Genomic DNA, 17,969 nt, shown 5'->3' on the forward strand with positions numbered 1-17,969 from the left:
CGTCGTCCCGAATGAATATTCCATTCGACAGCTTCTCTCTTCGCCCGTATAGTAACTAACTTCCAGCAGCAAGAACGATACATGCAAATGTGCGCGCGGATATATCACTTTCGTTCTTTCATCCGCGCGTGCCCCTGTCGCGCGGACCGGCCGATACTTTAAGTGGGCTACGAGTGGGCAGCGCACGTTCGTTATTAGACATTCCTCCGTTACCCAGACACATCCCGACAGACGTCGGATCTTCTCCCTCACGCTACACCCGGTGTTGTGTGGACGGCGTGCGCCTAATCGGGTGTGAACGCGCCTTTGTAGGGTGGCGTGCGCGAGAAGGGCAGAGAGAGGGAGATTCCTCTCCCCCCTTCTCCCCCGGAGATATTGCAGGTTGTTTAATTTCGCGTGCTCGTGCTTTCTCGGCCGCCCCCTTTGTTTCGACGAAACGGTTCAATTTAAATCGGACCGGTCGGTCGATCGGCCGGCCGGCCGGTCGCACCGATTTCGACCCGCACATCCCACGGATAGAAAAGGGTTGAGGCGCCGATCCGTTATTAATTAGAGCGGCGTCGACCGGAAAAGAGCGGCTCCCAGAAAAGAGCCCGGGTCCGATATCGGGGTTCTCGGTTTCGGGAATCTCTCCCCGGACACGATCCCGCAAAACTCGTTCGCCGAATTCGCACGAAATTAATTGCCGACCCGGCCGAGATTCCGTTTGACTGCCGAACCGTTCGATACGTTCTCGAAGAGAGAAGGAGAGGAGAGGAGAGGGGAAAGATCCGCGCGTCCTTGCGACGCGCAGTCCTTTGTTGCGCGATTCCCCGATCGAAACGATTTATCTACGGTTACTATGCGATGCTCAGATAGTTACGAAGTTTCCGAATTCTATCGCAGAAACGTATTGTATTTAAAAATTTATTTAATTACTTCAAATTAAAATCTAAACTGATATTTCTTTCGAAATTTGCACATTTTTACATAAATTTGTTTCATTCAAGAGAATAAATTCGACTACAAATAGAGATTCGCTACTACGTCGGGGGGATTGCAATTTAATTAAAACTAGACAAGTGCTAAAAATATGCCAGAGAAAAAGAAAGGATCTGATATGATGTCACGTAAGATTTCCGTAGAACAGTCCTTCCACGAAAAGCTTTGCGTGATTAATTCGCTGCAACAAACTTTCTCGGTTGCAAGAGATATCTCTGCTTGTCGGCGCTGTTTTTGAATAAATAGAATAATAATAATAAAAAAAACACAAAACAAAACAAATGTTGAATTAAACACGAAGGAAGAAATATCGCGAGAGACCATAAAATATCGCAACAATTTTCAATCGACTTTACAAATACTCGCTTATTTCGAGGTAATCATTCGCAAAAACGAAAAAACATTTTTCAATTTGGCAAATTGAAGCGTGCGACTTAACACACACACACACATACAGTGAAAAAATACCTCAATAAGTTAAACTTTATCGCATACATTGCGCATGTACAAGGTTGCATCCGCGAAAGAGAGAGAGTGATTTATCCTTAATGATAATATACCGCACACCTGGTTTCGGTGCGCGATCAGCGAAGAATGCGCATATAAGCCCATAAAGTCATGAGGCCGGGGCGAGTCAAAAACGCGCGCGGAACAGAAAAACTCGTCGGAACGGCGATGAGGAGGAAAAAGGGCTTATCGCTAATGAAGCGAAACGCCTTCTTCGCCATCGAGCACGGCCACTGTCTTGTAAGAAGTCTCGGTACAGCGCTCGTCGTGTAACGAGTTTTGTAACAGCGAATCGAATCGAACCTGCTCACATCAAAGGGCTCCGTAAAAATCGAAGACCTTCGTATTGACGGTAGCGCGGTTCCCCCCGTCGATCGCGTTAATTGAACGCATTTACAGCGAAATTGCAGGATTGATTTCGACGCGTCCCTACCACGCAGAAGGGGGGTTTGGTTCTTCAATTTTATTACAGTTATATGCGCGCAATGGCGCGAAAAAGAAAGCGTATTATACGCGCGTTTGCTCTCCCGATACGAATTTGTGAGATTTTTTCCACTTTTGTAAACGCGCAAGGAATAACAAGTGTGTGTCTGTGTTGCAGTTCGCGATAAAAAAAAAACAAAAAAAAAAAAAAAACAAAAAATTTCAACAAGAAATCAATCTTTTGTCCGTGGAACCGACATCGTTGTCGTCTCGACTCGCGCCATTAAGATGGATCAAAAACTCGGCGTGGCTAATAAATAAAATATAATAAGAATAATAATAGTGTGGCAATTTCGTCGACGGCGGCGGCAGGAGCCACCCGGAGGAAGTCAGGTATTATATAGCGCAGAGCGTAATGCAATCCGAGTATTTGAATACCTAATAGTTTTCAATGCATACATTAAGCCTTAAACGTCTATTACCTCGACGGCGTTGTCCTATAGCGTCTGTATATCTGGATGCTAATTTTAGCCGTGCCGAATTCGCGAGCCCAGCGTATCGTCCTTCTGCATTTTCTGCGTATCCAATATATACATGATCTCGTACACGTATGTATCTGAAAAAAAAAATAAAAAAATAAATAAATAACACAACTCGTGTAACACATATCGCAACAACAGAACTTTTTCAATGTTACATTGTACCGCGCGTCGTCTCTCCGCGTTTCGAAATTTCTTCGCGTTTCTTTCGCGTTTTTTTTTCCTTTACGTTATTAATGAAATCTCATTACGCGAGGAAAGTCACCGATTCTTGACAAAGAAACCCAAGTCGCTCCCGTTCATTCTTCTCTGAATAACAATGCGCGGACTATTTATTTTTCCGCTATTTACTCGAGAAAACTCCGTTTCGCTATTTTCGCGTTCCTTTTACTTACCGCGCTGTCCGTTACCTTTTTCTTATTAGCATGCAATCATTTATTCCGCGTAATGCCCGCGTCATTTACGATAAAACTTCTTCTTGAGTATTCGGCTTAAACGCGAAGAACTTTAAATGATCGCAGGAAGAACCGGAAATTAAGTCGGAAGACGGAGGAAGACTGCGATTACGAGAGAGAGAGAGAGGAAGAGAGAGAGAAAACGAAGTATTGAGAGCGAGAGAAGACGAGGCGAACTAATTTGCCGCGTTCGAATCAGTCTGCAAAGACTGTGATCGCGCCTTCTGGCGCGAAAGGAGAATTCTAAGTCCTCGATATGAGTGTAATCCCTCGTAATGAACCTCTCAAGATCGTCAGAGAACGTTTCAAATATTTATCCGGGACGAAAACGTCCTTCTCGCTCCAGTTCTTAATGGCAGTTTGCCATTCCCCAAGCAGTTTCGCGACATTATTCGAAAACGTTAAGCCGCCGTGACGTGGCTTTTACATTCTGAAAACGTCTTTCTTCCTAAGCAGAATTTGCGCCGTATATAAACTTCCCTCTTCGTTTTGTTTTTTACGTGGGCGATAATCTCGAATATATTTAGAATTTTCGCGATCGTTCGGAACCGCCATGTTAATCACGGCGCGATAACCAAACAAAATTGATAAATTATTGATAAATGCGATAAAAGAATGCGCCTAACCTGTAACTCCTCCGTTCCCGCATCGCTCGAGGAACTCGATTCTGACGTAAAATCCATCGCGCCGAAGAAGCATCGTCCCGCGTACAACAGCAACAACAACGACCGAAAAAAAATTGTTCAAACTTGACTAACTTTCGCTGATCACCTATAGCCGCGTCACCGCCCGTGGTAAATAAAGTAGAGATTCACGTCGCGGCTGGTGGGAGTTGAGTAGTGCGCTCCGCCCATCACAGATGGCGTGAGTGGGATCGAATCGAATGGGTTGCCCACCCGCGTGAAATTGCCGGCTAGTTTCAACTGTCGAAACGCGTTTACCCGTCTTGCGTGCGTCTCAATTCGCGATCGCGCTTTTTTGTTTTCGCGCGTCTCAATACCGTCCGTGATTTTGGCGTTCTCAGAAAGAAATCGACAAAATCGGAGGTTTCGGAGCGCGGATTTTCTGTGTCGTCTCGGTGTGATCTCCTCGTTGCGTGCGATTCGAAGTTGATGCTCGCGCGACGACGTGACTGCGCACCACCGCCGCTCGACATGGTATGTATGTAAACATGTTTTTATGGAACAAGTATCGAACGCCTTGTGCGACGGCCGCGTTCGAGAAAAAACACTGTCAGTGAAAGTTAAACCAAGTTGAAATATTTCATCCAACGCGAAAAACTATTTGACACAAATAACAATCGGAGACAGAAAAAACTATTATGTGTATATATATATATATATATATATACGGCAGAAATACATGTGTGTAAATAAATTTTGATTTATTCGCTGTATTGAGAAACAAAATGAAACGGCAACACGAATCGTTAATGAAACCGACGCGAATAAAACAAAAATAACTTGACGATAACAATTGGAGACAGAAAAAGTACTGCATGTATGCGGCAGTAAATATGTGTGTAAATATAGTTTTGTTTTGTTTTGAATATTGAGAAGCGTTCAGAAAAATCTTCGGCCAATCGAGATTCGCTAGAAAGAGAGAGAACGAAAATGAAGTTTTCTCTGTCACGATTTAGTTTTCATCAAAGAGAGTATTTCGACACAGAGTTTGCTATCACGATGTATTTTGTGCTTCTAGGTGTCCCTGGTGCTGTGATTAGTAGCGCGCTCGCGACTAGCCACCCGCGCGCGCTTGAAGTTGTCCGCTTCTTCGATCGGTCGAAACGTCTCGATCCGCGCGTTTCTTCCGCGTTCTTTTCTCTAATCGTGTTCTCTCCCGTGAAATCGATATGAGTCTCGACGCAAATAAACGCGGATTTTCCGATATCCGATCATTTCGCGATCATGTGTGGTGCGCGTTTCGTCGATCCAAGTGGCCGGCGTTCGGAATAATGACAGCAGCTCCGGAGCGGCAGGTACGTAAACATGTTTGTGCGGCAATTATCGAACGCCAAAACGGCATCGTTCGAAAAAAAAAACCTTACTTATCACGATATGTGTGTGTTTTGTTTTCTAGATGTCGTAAAACCGTGCGAGCTCGCGGCACATTCGAGTCGTGCAAAAGTCAATTCACTTGAATCAATTCGCGCGCTGACGGGTTTTTTTCCTCCACTCGCGGGTTTCACATTGTGAGCAAAGACAGATTCAGGCTTTTGTTTTTTCTTGCTAAATATCATTCTAGTAGTTTTCTAATCGCGAAATATCTTTCGTACTTTATTTCGGTTGAAATAAAATATACATATATGTATATATACTTATATACCAAACTATACGTATATATACTTACATACCACATAAAATATACATATGTATATATACTTACATACCACACACACACACACACACACACACATATATATATATATATATATTTGTATTATATTTAGTAACATTAGACACAGTAAATGCTTTTAGTTTTTTTTAACCTGTATGCTTCCTAGATTTAGTAAGTGTTTTTTTTTGTTTGTGTTGTGCACGCGTGTCGGGAATACCGCTTCGTTAAGCGCAAAAGTTCGACGCGAATAACACGTCGTAGGTTGACATAAATTTATTCAAATTGTATCAATTACCTGAGGAATATTAAGCGCGCGACCGTCGTGATTAAATTCGATCAAAGCTCGTGTGACAAGTCGCATATTTAACCTAATTAACTCTGATACAATCGTGTGCCGTGCGCGAGTGCTTGGACGAATCTTGATGACCGAAGAGGCTCGTTTCTCCCATCGCCAGATCCTGCGGATCCGAGATCGCTGCTGCTGATGGTGAGTGTTTTTCTAAAAAAAAAAAAACGTGGCACAATGCCGACTAATAATAAATTACTTGGAAAACTCTGTTTGCAACGACGTAAGTAGTGACAAAAAGTTTTATTTGTTACATCGCACACAAAGTGCAAATGTGACATTGAATCATCTATTGTTAGATGAAATTATCTTTTCAAATTTTTAGGATAAAACATAAAACGCGAGTGATTTGTGTTTCTCGCGTGATTTGCAAGATTGACAAAATGGAGTTCTTCCAGAGAATTCTTCTCGAGACGTTGATATGCAACGAATATGTTTGTATCGCGCGTTGCGTCACGCGTCGCAGAAAAGGACAAACGCGCGCTATCTCGTAACGCCTTCCGATTATCTTTTCCGCGCGTTACGAGAGAAAATCTCCCTTCGCTTTGCGAGCATATACCTCGCCCCCATGTCGAATTCCCCATGTCTCTCTCTCTCTCTCTCTCTCTATTCGCGGGTGTATACCGTATCGTGATAATTAATAATAGTCGGTCGAGGCTTTTGTACACAACAAACGAGTTTCTTCCGAGAGAGAGAGAAAGACCCTCGCGGACGTGCATAATAGCGGAGTGACCGTACGAAAAAATGAGAGCTGAAGATCACCGCGGAGATCTGACCCGAGATAGAGCAGAGCGGGCCTTATACATACGTTCGAGCGTGCCGGAGAAGCGAGTATATCTCTGCCTATGTGAAACACGTGCTCAGAAAATATTTAAACCAGTTTCTACTATATGCATTCACCGCGTCTTATCTTTTTCACCGCGAGGAGAGACAAGAAGAAACGGGAACTTGTCTAAATTTCATTGACAATTCTGCGAAAGAATCTCTCTTAAAAGAAAAAATGAAAAAGAAAAACACACAAAATAATCGCGAATCATATTTAATCTTTTCTCCGTTTCCCTTTTAAACATATTTGTTGCATATCATTTACTAACAATAATATCTAATTGTTTTACTTGATATTAATTAGAATATAACTGCTGAAATTTATATTATTATTCTATCACGTGCGATTGTGCATTTCCGAAAATGCTTGCTCTAAAAAAAACTGTGAATAAAAATTGTAAGAACGACGAATCTCTGTCTCTTGCGACGCGGATGGGTACACGAGCTCTGGAAATAATTAGAATTAATTTAAGCGGAACGTTAAATCTCTCTTTCTCTCTCTTTTCAAGTGGGAACGTCGAACAGGAATAACCGAGTGACTCTGATTAGTCTTAATGTGTTAATTAGAGAAGATTGCTGTCTGAGCTCCTCTTGCGCCTTCTTTCCTCGTCCTCTGACGTTTCGTGTCGCCGAAGTCAATAAGAGAGGGAGGAGAGGGAGGAATGGTGGTATGGATTCGCAATAGGGGAATGTTCGAAGGAGCGAGAGAGACAGAGAAGTGAGAACGCAAGAAAGAAAGAGAGAAAGAGCGGAGTTTACCGAGTATCATATTTTACCGGGCGTCGCTCGTACAGACGCGAACGCACACACGCCCGTTTTCACGCATACGCGTCCGCCCGTCGGATCATTAATCACTATTATCTCGAGGTAATTTTTCTTCGATATAATTTCGTCTGTTTACCCCCGCGAGTTGGCGCGCGAGCCTTGCACACCACGAAGAGCCGGACGCGGGGCACCGTTTCGAAGAGTGGCGCCGGTTCCTCTTCTATTCTCCTCCAACGCTGTTTTCTTGGTCGTCTTCTTTTTCGTCTTGTTCTTCTTCTTCTTCGTCTTCGTCTTCTTCTTTTCTTCTTCACGGTTCGTGAACTCATGACATCGACTTTCTATGTACATATGCCTGCAGCTTCGTTAGCTTCGGATCGCGTTTCTCCATATTGGCGATTGCCTCTTCCACATATATTTTCCGTTTAATTTGTTTGTACGTCCGTTGCAATTTTATATTATACACGCAAAAAATTGTTTTAACACACTCCAAGTGAAATTTTTGACGTTGCACACGAACGATTACATTGCACCTGGAATTCTTTCGCGGAAATATCGGTAATTCGTCGGTTTCCACGATTGGTCAGGGAAGCGTGGAACTGGCGTGAAATTGGCCGCGGTATACAATGCGGAATATTGTGCGTAATAACTTCCGTTGTTTCGAACATTGTTTTGGCATGTCGTTGTCTCGACGTTTCCTCGTTAATTTTTTCACAAGTTGCCGTTTTTTATTTTTTTAAATATTACACGTTAAAAAAAAAATGCATTGAGCAATCGATTCACATTGTTCCTCCGTACGTACGTGGTTCGAAGTGGTTTGAAGTCGCAGTTTTCCGTCGCGGTAACGTCGGCAATAAGTTTTCAGGATTTTTCACGAGAAACGATCGGAAATGGATAGAGAGTAAGAGAAAAAGAGAGAGAAAGAGAGAAAGAGAGAAGTAGCAAAAATCCACTCGAAGATACTCGAGACCCGCGACGCCATTTCCGCTCGTTTCTTTTCGTGTCTCCTCGGCGTTAAAACACTAATTCTTATCCAACCACTTGTAAGACAAATAGCTATTTACACAGTTAATGCGAGTACTTGTACGCATGCTTTACCCCGGCGTAAAAGAAAAGGGGATAACTTCGCGCGACCTATTGCCGTCTGTGCTATTTTAACATTGTTTGCCTCGGGGAACATGCACTTAACTTTGCGAGAGAGTCGGCTGGCCAATCAAAGTTGGCGAGAGCTTGTATTGTGTTAATTCTTTCTCCCGGAGTGCACTCGTGGACGCCTTTTGTTCCATCGTGGCCTCGCGCCTTCGTCCACGGGAGGTGATTTTACGCCGCACAATCGATAGTTCCTCATGAATACCGTTCGATGTTTCTTTTTTTTTTTTTTTTTATTTCTCATCTTTAACATCAGAAAGAGCAGTGTAAGTAATTATTATACTCGCGTTTGATATATATACGCAATTTTTATCGTTTGCTCTCGTTCTCATAGATCGTCGGCCCGATCGGCCGATTTCGTAACAATGCAACGTCGACGATTAAACAAACGGTGATTTCAGACAGGGGGGAGTTGTAACGAGAGTACGGCGGAATTATACGTTTCGGGTTACATAAGGCCTCCATTATACGTTAAGTCCCTGTCGTATACTCACCCTCCCTCCGATCTCCGCTCGTCGTCGGTGTGGTGCCCATCGTAGGGAACTAACTATCCTTCGTTCGAGCGACTAACTAAGCGCGCCTCGGCGAGAGAGAGAAAGAGAGAGAGAGAGAGATATCCTGTAGATCTTTCCATGAGATGATGGTCATTCGACCGGCGGGTATAAATCACCTACGAGAAGTGTCATCCCGGAGAGAGAGACCCACCTACCCCACCCCATCCCACCGCCCCCGGCATTCCTTCATTTGAATGCAACTCTCATTCTCTGTCTCTTTTTGCCCCATCTCTCTCGCCTCTCACCCCGCATCCCCCCGCCGTGACATTATGAAGCATAGACACACGCAGCAGTAAATGAATATTGTATCAGTTGTGGCTCCGTTGTGTTGTCGGTTCTTTTTCGTTTTCTTTTTCTTTTTCTTTTTTTCATCTCTTCCCAAGTCATTGTAGCAAAGGTCTACGGAGAGATGAACTCTTTCGACGTGTAGAAATGAACAAAGGAGCTTGTGCGCACGCGGATCGATATGTATAATTGAAATCGATGATAACACTCGGGAGAGGATCTCGGGGTCTTCTGACCTCGGACGTGTGTGCGCGTCGACGTGGATTGAGTTTGTTGTAATTGAAAGCTGATACATACCTGACAGTATTTGTTTGCCCCGCGGGAATATCTCACTTTACAATCGGCTCGTTATCGGCGTTTTTATTACATTACACGATGTACAAATTAATACATACATACATACATACGCGCGCGAGAGATGATTTTGTAAAGTAATTGTATTTTTTTTTTTTGTATTGTGTTAATTCACAAACGACGACGCTGTGGAAATTTTACAATTTTCTCGCGATTGATAGCGCGCGAGAATGACGTGTATAGTCTTTTATTTCGCGTTTATTGTATTTATGCACATCTGTTTCTACAATCCTTCCAGTATCGAAAGAACGTTCCGTTCTTCCTACGCGCGGTTATCGCGCAGCATTGAGCACGTAATATTCAAAGTTTGTTTTTAGCGAGGAGGGAGGGATCGAATGACGAGCCGGCGGATTGTGAGATGTTCTTAATTAATCATTCATATTCAATAACGAGAGGCCGAGCGAGAGGAAGGCTTTGAATACTTGGACGATGATTCTGAGGTTTATCTCCGCGTGCTCGAGCACATTAATAATTAGGAGGAGAATGAGAAGGAGCGAAAGAGAGAGAAAGAGAGGGAAAGAGGGAAAGAGAGTGAGTTTGTGGTATCACTCTGTTATAGCCGGTGTTGATTCGATCAACGGCTGTCTGAGATTTCTTCCCCCTCGTAGGTGTAACACACGCGGGCGAGAGAGAAACAATCAAGCGTGTGTCTTTGAAAGAAGGAGAATCTTCCTTTTGGCACACACACGCACACGCTAGATTGAAGCGATTCTTGCCACGGGATCAAATTCTTTGGGATCTCTCTTTTGTTAATCGAAATCTCTTTCTCTCTTTTTCGCGCGAACATTCCATCGTGTGTGCGCGTCTTAATTTCCCTGCGCATTTTGTTTTCTGAAACTATCACAATTCACGACGTATTTATTCGCACGGATGTTACGAAAGCGGATGTTTTGTATCGCGACGCGCGTTTGAATAATTACGAGAAACGCTCGCTATTCGAAAATGTGAAGGAGAAAAAAAAATCAATTAATTAAACTTTTATCTTCGTAATGGTTTGTCAGATCGGCCGATAATTCTTCAAATTCCACGTCGTGGCTATCGTGAAATCACCCGTTGCGAAAGAGAGAGAGAGAGAGAAAGAGAGAGAAAGAAATCCGGAGTTCCTCGACGCGCGCACGATCACAACTGTACAGTCACGGAGTGACCGGTTAAGATCTTCGCTAATTATCATCATTTATAATTGTCCCTTCTCGTGTCTTTCTTCTCCTACCGCTGCGCGACCTCGCTTAGGACAAGGGAGAGGAAAAGCAAACGCGCACAGACTCGCTTCTCTTCCTTCTCCGTTCCACGAGGTTTAATATTTCAAATAAATGCGTGCATTAACGCGCTATCTCGGCACGATCCTCTGTTGACTCCTAACAACGCGTCGGGCGAGCCACTATTATGACTTATCTGACCATAAGCCTCGTTACAATGCCTCCCCCTGTCCGCCCGCACACACCCCCGCCGTGTTTTTCTTTTTTTTCTTTTTTTTTTTTTTTTTATTCCCGACACGGTAATAGTTGCTTTTAATGCGACTTTGTCGGGCAACGTCGCGCGTTGAGGGAAAAATCATTAAATGTCTGTGAAATGAACTTTTTGAAATACGAACACACAGTCTGTGAGAATTGACGAGACGCGCTTTGCGGGAATAATAAGTCACCGGATAAAAACATTTGTCGCCACTTGTGCGTATCCATTAAGAGATCGGTAGGTTCTCGTTAATTCTAATGATGTGGATCACCCTTCTCGCCGCGTTCTCTCTCGTCCTCGCTGCTCGCTCGGAAATATGAGAAAGCCGCTCCCCCAAGCGGCACCGGGCCATGTCGCGTCTCCGAATTTATCTTCGGTTCATTAATAAGAGACGACAAGCATCGATATGGAAGACAGTGGACCGAGGATGACAGAAAAAGGAAGGAAAAGCTACTAGACCAGGTAGTCTTGTTTATAGCAGTCAGGATCTGCTCGCGTTTTGCGGTCATCAGTCATTAACGCGCTACCGGGTGTCCGTGAAAATGTTCAGCTGCCTAATGAGCCGATCGTAATAGCGGGATCTGGTCCGGACAACATCAGCAGGGCGGACAGGTTTCGACCTTGCGCGACGGCTAATCTGTCCGAGGCATTCTCGCGAGAAGGTTTCTGATTTTGTGACTGATTGTGAGTTTTTTTTTTGGTTTTCATAACCGTGCTTCTATTCCGAAATTGATTTTCGATCGAAGAATGTGATCGGAAGTATTGCGCCGCGATATTCAAATAAAGTCGGTCGTAATTTAATAATAGAAAGAAACGCATTCTCGCGGGTCGTAACGAGAGGAAAGGCGCGCATTCTCGTAACAGGGATTTGTTGATACCGACCGCACCCTTTGGGGGCCCCACTTGCTCGCCCCCTTGAAAAAATACCACACCCCCCGCCGTGAGTCAGTTGTCCGCCTCTCTCGCGCCTCATCTCTCTCACTCTCTTCTCTCGCTCCTAATATATATTTAATCAGGCTCCGAAAGTGCGCTCGCGCGCGGCCGTACAAGGAGGAACTTAAAACCTCGACTCACACTCGACTCACACACGATGGTCACCCACACTCGAACTCGGGAACATTAAGCTGACACCCACACGAACGCCGCGGAGAGAGAGACCCTCCTCGTTCTTTTTCTCCCCGCACGTTCCTCGGTCCTTCTCTCACCTGTACTCGCCGTTCGTGGCTCTCTTTCTCGAATGGCTTCGAACACCTTTTTTAAATCAGAGGGTCAAGCGACTCGACCGTAGATCATCTTAATGCCTCCATTGTTGTTTTAGGATGCCCGCGACTATACCGGGTCTCCGTCGCGATAATGTCGACGTATCTCGCGCACGCGAGAGAGAGAGAGAGAGCGAAAGAAAGAGATCGGAGCGAGAAAGCGGGGCGGGGGAGGAGGACGCGAGAAAAGAAAGAGGTACGCGTTATTGACCAAATTCCAGGGCGTGTCTCGGAGACTTTAATGTCTTTTCGTGCCGGAGGATTGCGCGATGCATCGTGTATCGCGCGCTCCCGATGTGTGATCTCGAACTTTTATTGCGGCCGAAAGTGAATTTTTACTTTATGCCCCGAGAGTTACTCCCGACCAGCCACCGACCGGTCTTTCTGCGGCTCGCTGGGGTGAGCTGAGCTCCCCGAATCGAATTCCTTTCGGAATTGATCAAGTGAGGAAACACTCACACCCTCGCTGCGCGTATCGCGGCTCGGAGAATATTTTTCTTCGAGTCTCTTTTGGGATGTTCATTGAATCCAATTTGTCGTGAAACGTCTCGTTCGAGTTTTATCTTAACGCGATTCTCAATTTTGCATTGTCCGTGTTTGCCGTTCGCGGCAAATTTCGACAATCGCGACGAAGAAATTGAGCAATTAGCGACAGTCGCTTTTCTTGCGATTCGAATCAACATATATGGCTCGTGAGTATACGACGTCTTTTGCACCGATACATCCTCGCATCGTTCGCTCGGCGATGTATCGAAATAATCGCGTCCGTTTCTTTCGAGCATTCCGCCTTCGCGATCCGCTTTTTCGGTGCTTCCCGACGATTTCAGGAACAGACGCGACGAACAGGAAAGGCCACTCTTGGCCGGCTTGTAAATCCGCCGCTCCTTGTAAATCCGCCTGTAATTCCGGGGACGCGAACGTGCGGGAAGAGACTTCGCGAAGAGAACGGGCGCAGGACGAAAGAGAAAGAAGAATTACGATCGACACGAATCGCGAATTACCTTTGGAAACAGGCCGCGGTAGACACCGGAGGTCGCAGTCGTTGACATCGGAAACTACTTCGATTTGCGATTGTCCGTTTGCGCGATTTACTCTCTTCACCCTCCTCTCTTCCTCCCATCCGTTCCTCTAACTGCTAGCAGGATAGGCCGCGCGAAAAATCTCTCCGCTCGAAGAAAAACACGATTTTCGTAATTTAAAAAAAAAAAACGTAAATTTAAACAGAAAGGAAATGTAAAATGCGCGATAAAATATCTCTTCGATTTTCTTATCGATTGCTATGTAAGACGTTGACGAGATGTTGGTGTCTAGACTTGTCTTCGCGTGGGAGCAGCAAGGTAAATACAAGATGAAGGCACGTGTAATAAGACGAGGGAGAGCGCGAGGAGACGAGCGAAAAAAGAGCATCAAGAGAGAGAGAGAGAGAGAGAGAGAGAGGAGCGCACGAGTAGGAATCAAGAACCCAGCCCTGACTAATCCGACTGTAGATCTGATCTCGCATCAATAACCTTAATAAACCAACAACCACTCACTCTAACGTGTAACACACAACGCAGACGCGATATCACGTGGTCTCCGTGGGCCCTTTAGCTCCGGGGCCTTCTACCCACAATGCCCGGGCTCGATTGGCATTTAACCCAAGGCCCCGAGGGTCTCTTTTTCGAACCACCTTTTCGGACGCGCCGCGCGCGCACTCATCTTCGACGCTCTCTCGAGAAGGATCGATGAAGTTGGTACTTTTTGCCACGGCCAAATTCAATTTGAGCTTGGGCCCGGGTTAGCGAATCTAAATGCGCGACGAAATCGTATCGGCGATTGATCATTATCCCCCTGTAAATTCGCTGTACTAACTCCGAACGCTGTACTCGAGAACGCACCTGGATTCGGTCTTCTTCCTTGTACTTTGCGTTTTTTATTGCTTTTTTTTTTTTTTTAATACTTTTGTGTCTTTTTTTGTTGTTTTATTTTTCTTTCTCTCTACACGTTCTTCCAAAGTGCAATCGATCGCGAAGAAACGCCGAAGGATGTGACACGAAAGTATCGATAAAGAAACGCGTACCGGATGCGCGCGATTCGATTCCGCGTGTTTCCACTTGAAAAGCGCGTGCGCGCGCGCAAAATTTAAGACCCCCGTTACGTGCCGACGAATTTCGTACTGCCGAGTGTTATACGCGGCGAGCGACATAAACCCGGCTTGTAACGACGTTTGCTATAGAGATTTCCTTGCTCTGGTCCTCTCACCCTCGCTCGCGAGTCTGGATGAAGGAGTTGCAAAGCGACTGAGGCGAGGAGAACGAGGAGAGAAAGAGAGAGAGAGAGAGAGACAGAGAGAACGAAGAGTAGTAGGTGGAGACTTGGCATATGCATAAGCGAACCTTACCGGTCTCTGACACCTTCGAACCGCTAAACCTCCCGCCTGCGCGCTCCGCAGAGTCTCGAGACTTTTTCTTCCTCGAACCTTTTTGGCTTACGCCCGGGCTCGTTCTTTCGTTGGTTAATTAGATTTTGATGGCCGGCGCGAGCATTTGCATCCTTTATCCGGCAGTTTTGCCGTTTCTCTTTCTCTCGCGCGTTTCTCTCGTCTCCTCTCGTCGTCTCTGGACTGGAAAGGCGAGGCGAGAGAACGAGAAAGAGAAGAACGAGAGAAGGACGCAACACGGAGCGTTCGCTGCAGACGCGTTTCGCTGCTCTCTCCTTTTCGCGTTATTCCCCGGCTCCGCAGGGGAGAGACGTTTAGGCCTGCGGACGCTTAACTCCAAAGCGATTTAGCGGCCCAGGGGCCAAGTGTCAACAAGCCGGCACTGCTCAGGTACGTACGCGTACGTATGTACCACCTAACTGCAATATTTCAAGACCGGACCTTCGCTCGTCTTTCTCGCCTGCTCTTTAACTCTCGTATCTTTTTATTGCTCCGTCTCTCACGACGTACGAAAACGTGGTGCGCGCGTGTGTCACGTTCGCAGGCACGTCTGTTCGCGCGTAACTTGACTTTTTCGAATTCTCGAGAGTTGCGCTTCACGCGAACAGTCCCGTACCCTATCGCTTTCTCCGTTTTCGAAAGTCCATTTCGAATACAAAATAACAATCTTCAATTATAAATCGCGAAACGTTGCCCGTAACACACGTTGCAACGTAATAAATCCTTGGCAGCGGCGACGCGACGAAATTACAAGCTAACCGAGTTGTTGTTGCCCTAAACGTCGATCGATGGTGTATATATGGTAGCCGGCGAACGTCGCGGTCAACCTACATCAAAATCCGCGAATCAGCCCGGGTTGAACGGGAGAGTTTCGCGCGTCTCGAATTCCGACACGACGGCATCGAAGGAACGAGAATACCTGGCGTGAGGGCAAACGTCAAAACACACCTCGTCCACCCACACGAGCGAGCACATCGCTCGCTCGGACGCGTACACGCTCGCACACATACGCGCTCGCGTCCAAGATTCCTATGGAGCGACCAATGACTGGAATGACTTGCACTCGATGTCGAACCGAAGATCCCTCTCGGTCTTCCTCCTCCCTCCCTTCCCTCTCGTCGCCCCTTTTTTCCGTTCTCGTCTCTCTTCCACCGTCGATCCGCTCTCGTCGTCTCTCCGTCGGGCTCGCTCGGGTTACCTTCTCCGAGGGAGGTGCGGGCTTAATTTAATTAATTCCATGCGCCATCTTGACAAGTGTGCGCCCCGTACGCGCATCCAGAGAATAATTTTCATACTCATCCACCTTCCCCTCCCCTCTATCCTCGGCCTGTCTTCCCCCTTCTCTCCGCCCGGATCCCTCACCTCGTTCTCGGACTCCTCTTCGTCCGCCACCTCGCCTCACGGACCCTCGGTTCCGGACGCTCGAACCGTTTCTTCGGTTATCAGATCCCCGATTCATACTCGTCAAGCGCGAGCACGCTGCGCGAGGAGGTGAGGGATGGAGGGTGGGAGGTCAGGAGAGAAAAAAAGGACGCATTTATCCGCTTCCATCTCGCCGGGATCATTTGTCTTTTTGATGTCGCGCCGTATCTGATTCGTTAATTGCGAGACCTCGCGTGTGATCGGCTCTCGCGCTAGGGGAAACCGAGAAAATATACGTAGGAAACGAATACGGAGCGCGAGTGTTAGATATGCAGTCGCGTTACGGATTCGAACGGTTAGATCGGAGCTGAACGTGAATGCGCGCGCTTGTCGGAACACGCGTAAATTAATCGCAACGATCGAGAGGACGAGGCTGATGGCTCGCGCGGATAAAACAGACGCGCGGGAATTGTAAACCACACACAGAATAAAGCGAATAACCGGCGCAAAAATCCATGACAAGATGCTTATTTATTTATTGTGTATTGAACGCGCGCGAGGAACAAAAAAAAAAATTCGCTTCGGAGAGAGATATCGAGCAACAAAAGCACAAACATCTTGTGAACGCGCGTCGGAGATGGAGATAAATCACAAATCGGTGGGCTGGATCCGAAACGATTTACTGCGGTCTTCCCGAAAATAACCAGCGTTTAAAAAATTTCGGTAATTACGTACAGGCGAGGAGAGCGCAAAAATGCGCGATCCGCCGGGCCACTTTGCGTTCCACCCGCGGTTGCTCAAGGCGATACCGAGGCATCAGGCCGCGGGAAGGAATGGAAGAAGACGAGTCCGTCATTTAAGTCGCCGGCCTCAAACCTTTAGCGCAGATTTATGGGTAATCGAGCGGCAAAAGCGGCCATCATCCGCGACGAGTGTTGCCGAAGAGGTTTTCGCTCCTCAATCGACCGTCAGGATCGAAACGTTCGTTAAAACCGAAAATTGCAAACGCAGCAGAAATTTATAACGCGCGGAGAAATTTATTCGCGCAACAAAAGCTTTTTTTCTCTCTCTCTCTCTCTTTCTCTCTCTCTCTCTCTCGTTAATTGTTCCGCTTTCTGTCGTCTTTGAAGGACGCATTCCCTGAAAATTGATTCGCCGATTAGCGATCTCGTTTCGAGATTCGCACGTCGTGTTCGCCGCGTCAAATTGTCGATGAATATTGTCGGGTATATTCGCGAACGTCTTTTCACTCGCGTGTATAATTGATATCTATCATTAAGAGAGAAAACTCAACTGATCAACAACGTCGTGTACACATTTGCCAACGAAGTCAAAAGATTGAGAGCGATACCTCATTCTCCGGTGATCGATTGCGCTCGCCTGTGGAACATGTCGCGGTCTCCGGACGGGCATTTAAGCTCCCTAATTTCCGATCAATCAAGAAACTTTTCGTAGAAGTAAAAAAAAAAAATGAATCACGACGACGATACGCCAGTCGATTCCCGCTGCTAACTAGAGGCACAATGCCTCGGCATTAGAGGACTTTGCCTTTGGATTAGGCCTCGTCAGACTTTGTGACTACAAATGAAGTTGGGAAGGGAGACGGAGACGAAGTTGAAAGAAAAAAAGAGAGAGAGAGAGAGAGAGAAGTAGATGCGAGAGAGGCAGAGAAAACCGTCGCGAGATTTTCGATATCGAAGGTGAGAGGAGATGCGCGAGAAGAAGATGAGAGATAACTTCTCTCTTCATCGGCAGCTATGAGAAATAGAAAAAAAAAAAAAAAACGAAGAGTGACCTCTTGAGATTGGGCCGCTCTGTGAGAAGGGATGTGTATGTATGCGCGCGCGCAAGATGTTGGGGTGAGAGAGAGAAAGATCTTCGCGATCGATAACTAACTCAGCGTGATTACTGAAAAATGGCTGTCAAACATTCCTGTCCTTTTAACTCGCTGAACCACCCC

General features: G+C 46.1%; 2 protein-coding genes across 2 annotated transcripts in view; one reads left to right on the top strand and one right to left on the bottom strand.

Annotated features, from left to right (window-relative positions):
- LOC109853088 overlaps nt 1-3,681 on the bottom strand; it is a 52,393-nt gene extending 48,712 nt beyond the window's left edge. The window contains exons 1-2 of the mRNA XM_020424837.1: nt 3,532-3,681; nt 2,394-2,527 (exon numbers count right to left, since the gene is read on the bottom strand). Coding sequence (XP_020280426.1) covers nt 2,394-2,527; nt 3,532-3,588 — 191 coding nt within the window. The 5' untranslated portion in view covers nt 3,589-3,681. The remainder of the gene's footprint in view (nt 1-2,393; nt 2,528-3,531) is intronic.
- A 1,977-nt stretch (nt 3,682-5,658) lies between these two features.
- The window catches only part of LOC109853107 (zinc finger homeobox protein 4), a 307,047-nt gene continuing 294,736 nt past the window's right edge, over nt 5,659-17,969 (top strand). Inside the window, exon 1 of the mRNA XM_020424878.1 lies at nt 5,659-5,729. The gene's annotated coding sequence lies outside the window, so the exon portion shown is untranslated. The remainder of the gene's footprint in view (nt 5,730-17,969) is intronic.

This window comes from Pseudomyrmex gracilis, unplaced genomic scaffold, assembly GCF_002006095.1.
Source record: "Pseudomyrmex gracilis isolate BER0280 unplaced genomic scaffold, ASM200609v1 scaffold_43, whole genome shotgun sequence".
NCBI lineage: Eukaryota > Metazoa > Arthropoda > Insecta > Hymenoptera > Formicidae > Pseudomyrmex > Pseudomyrmex gracilis.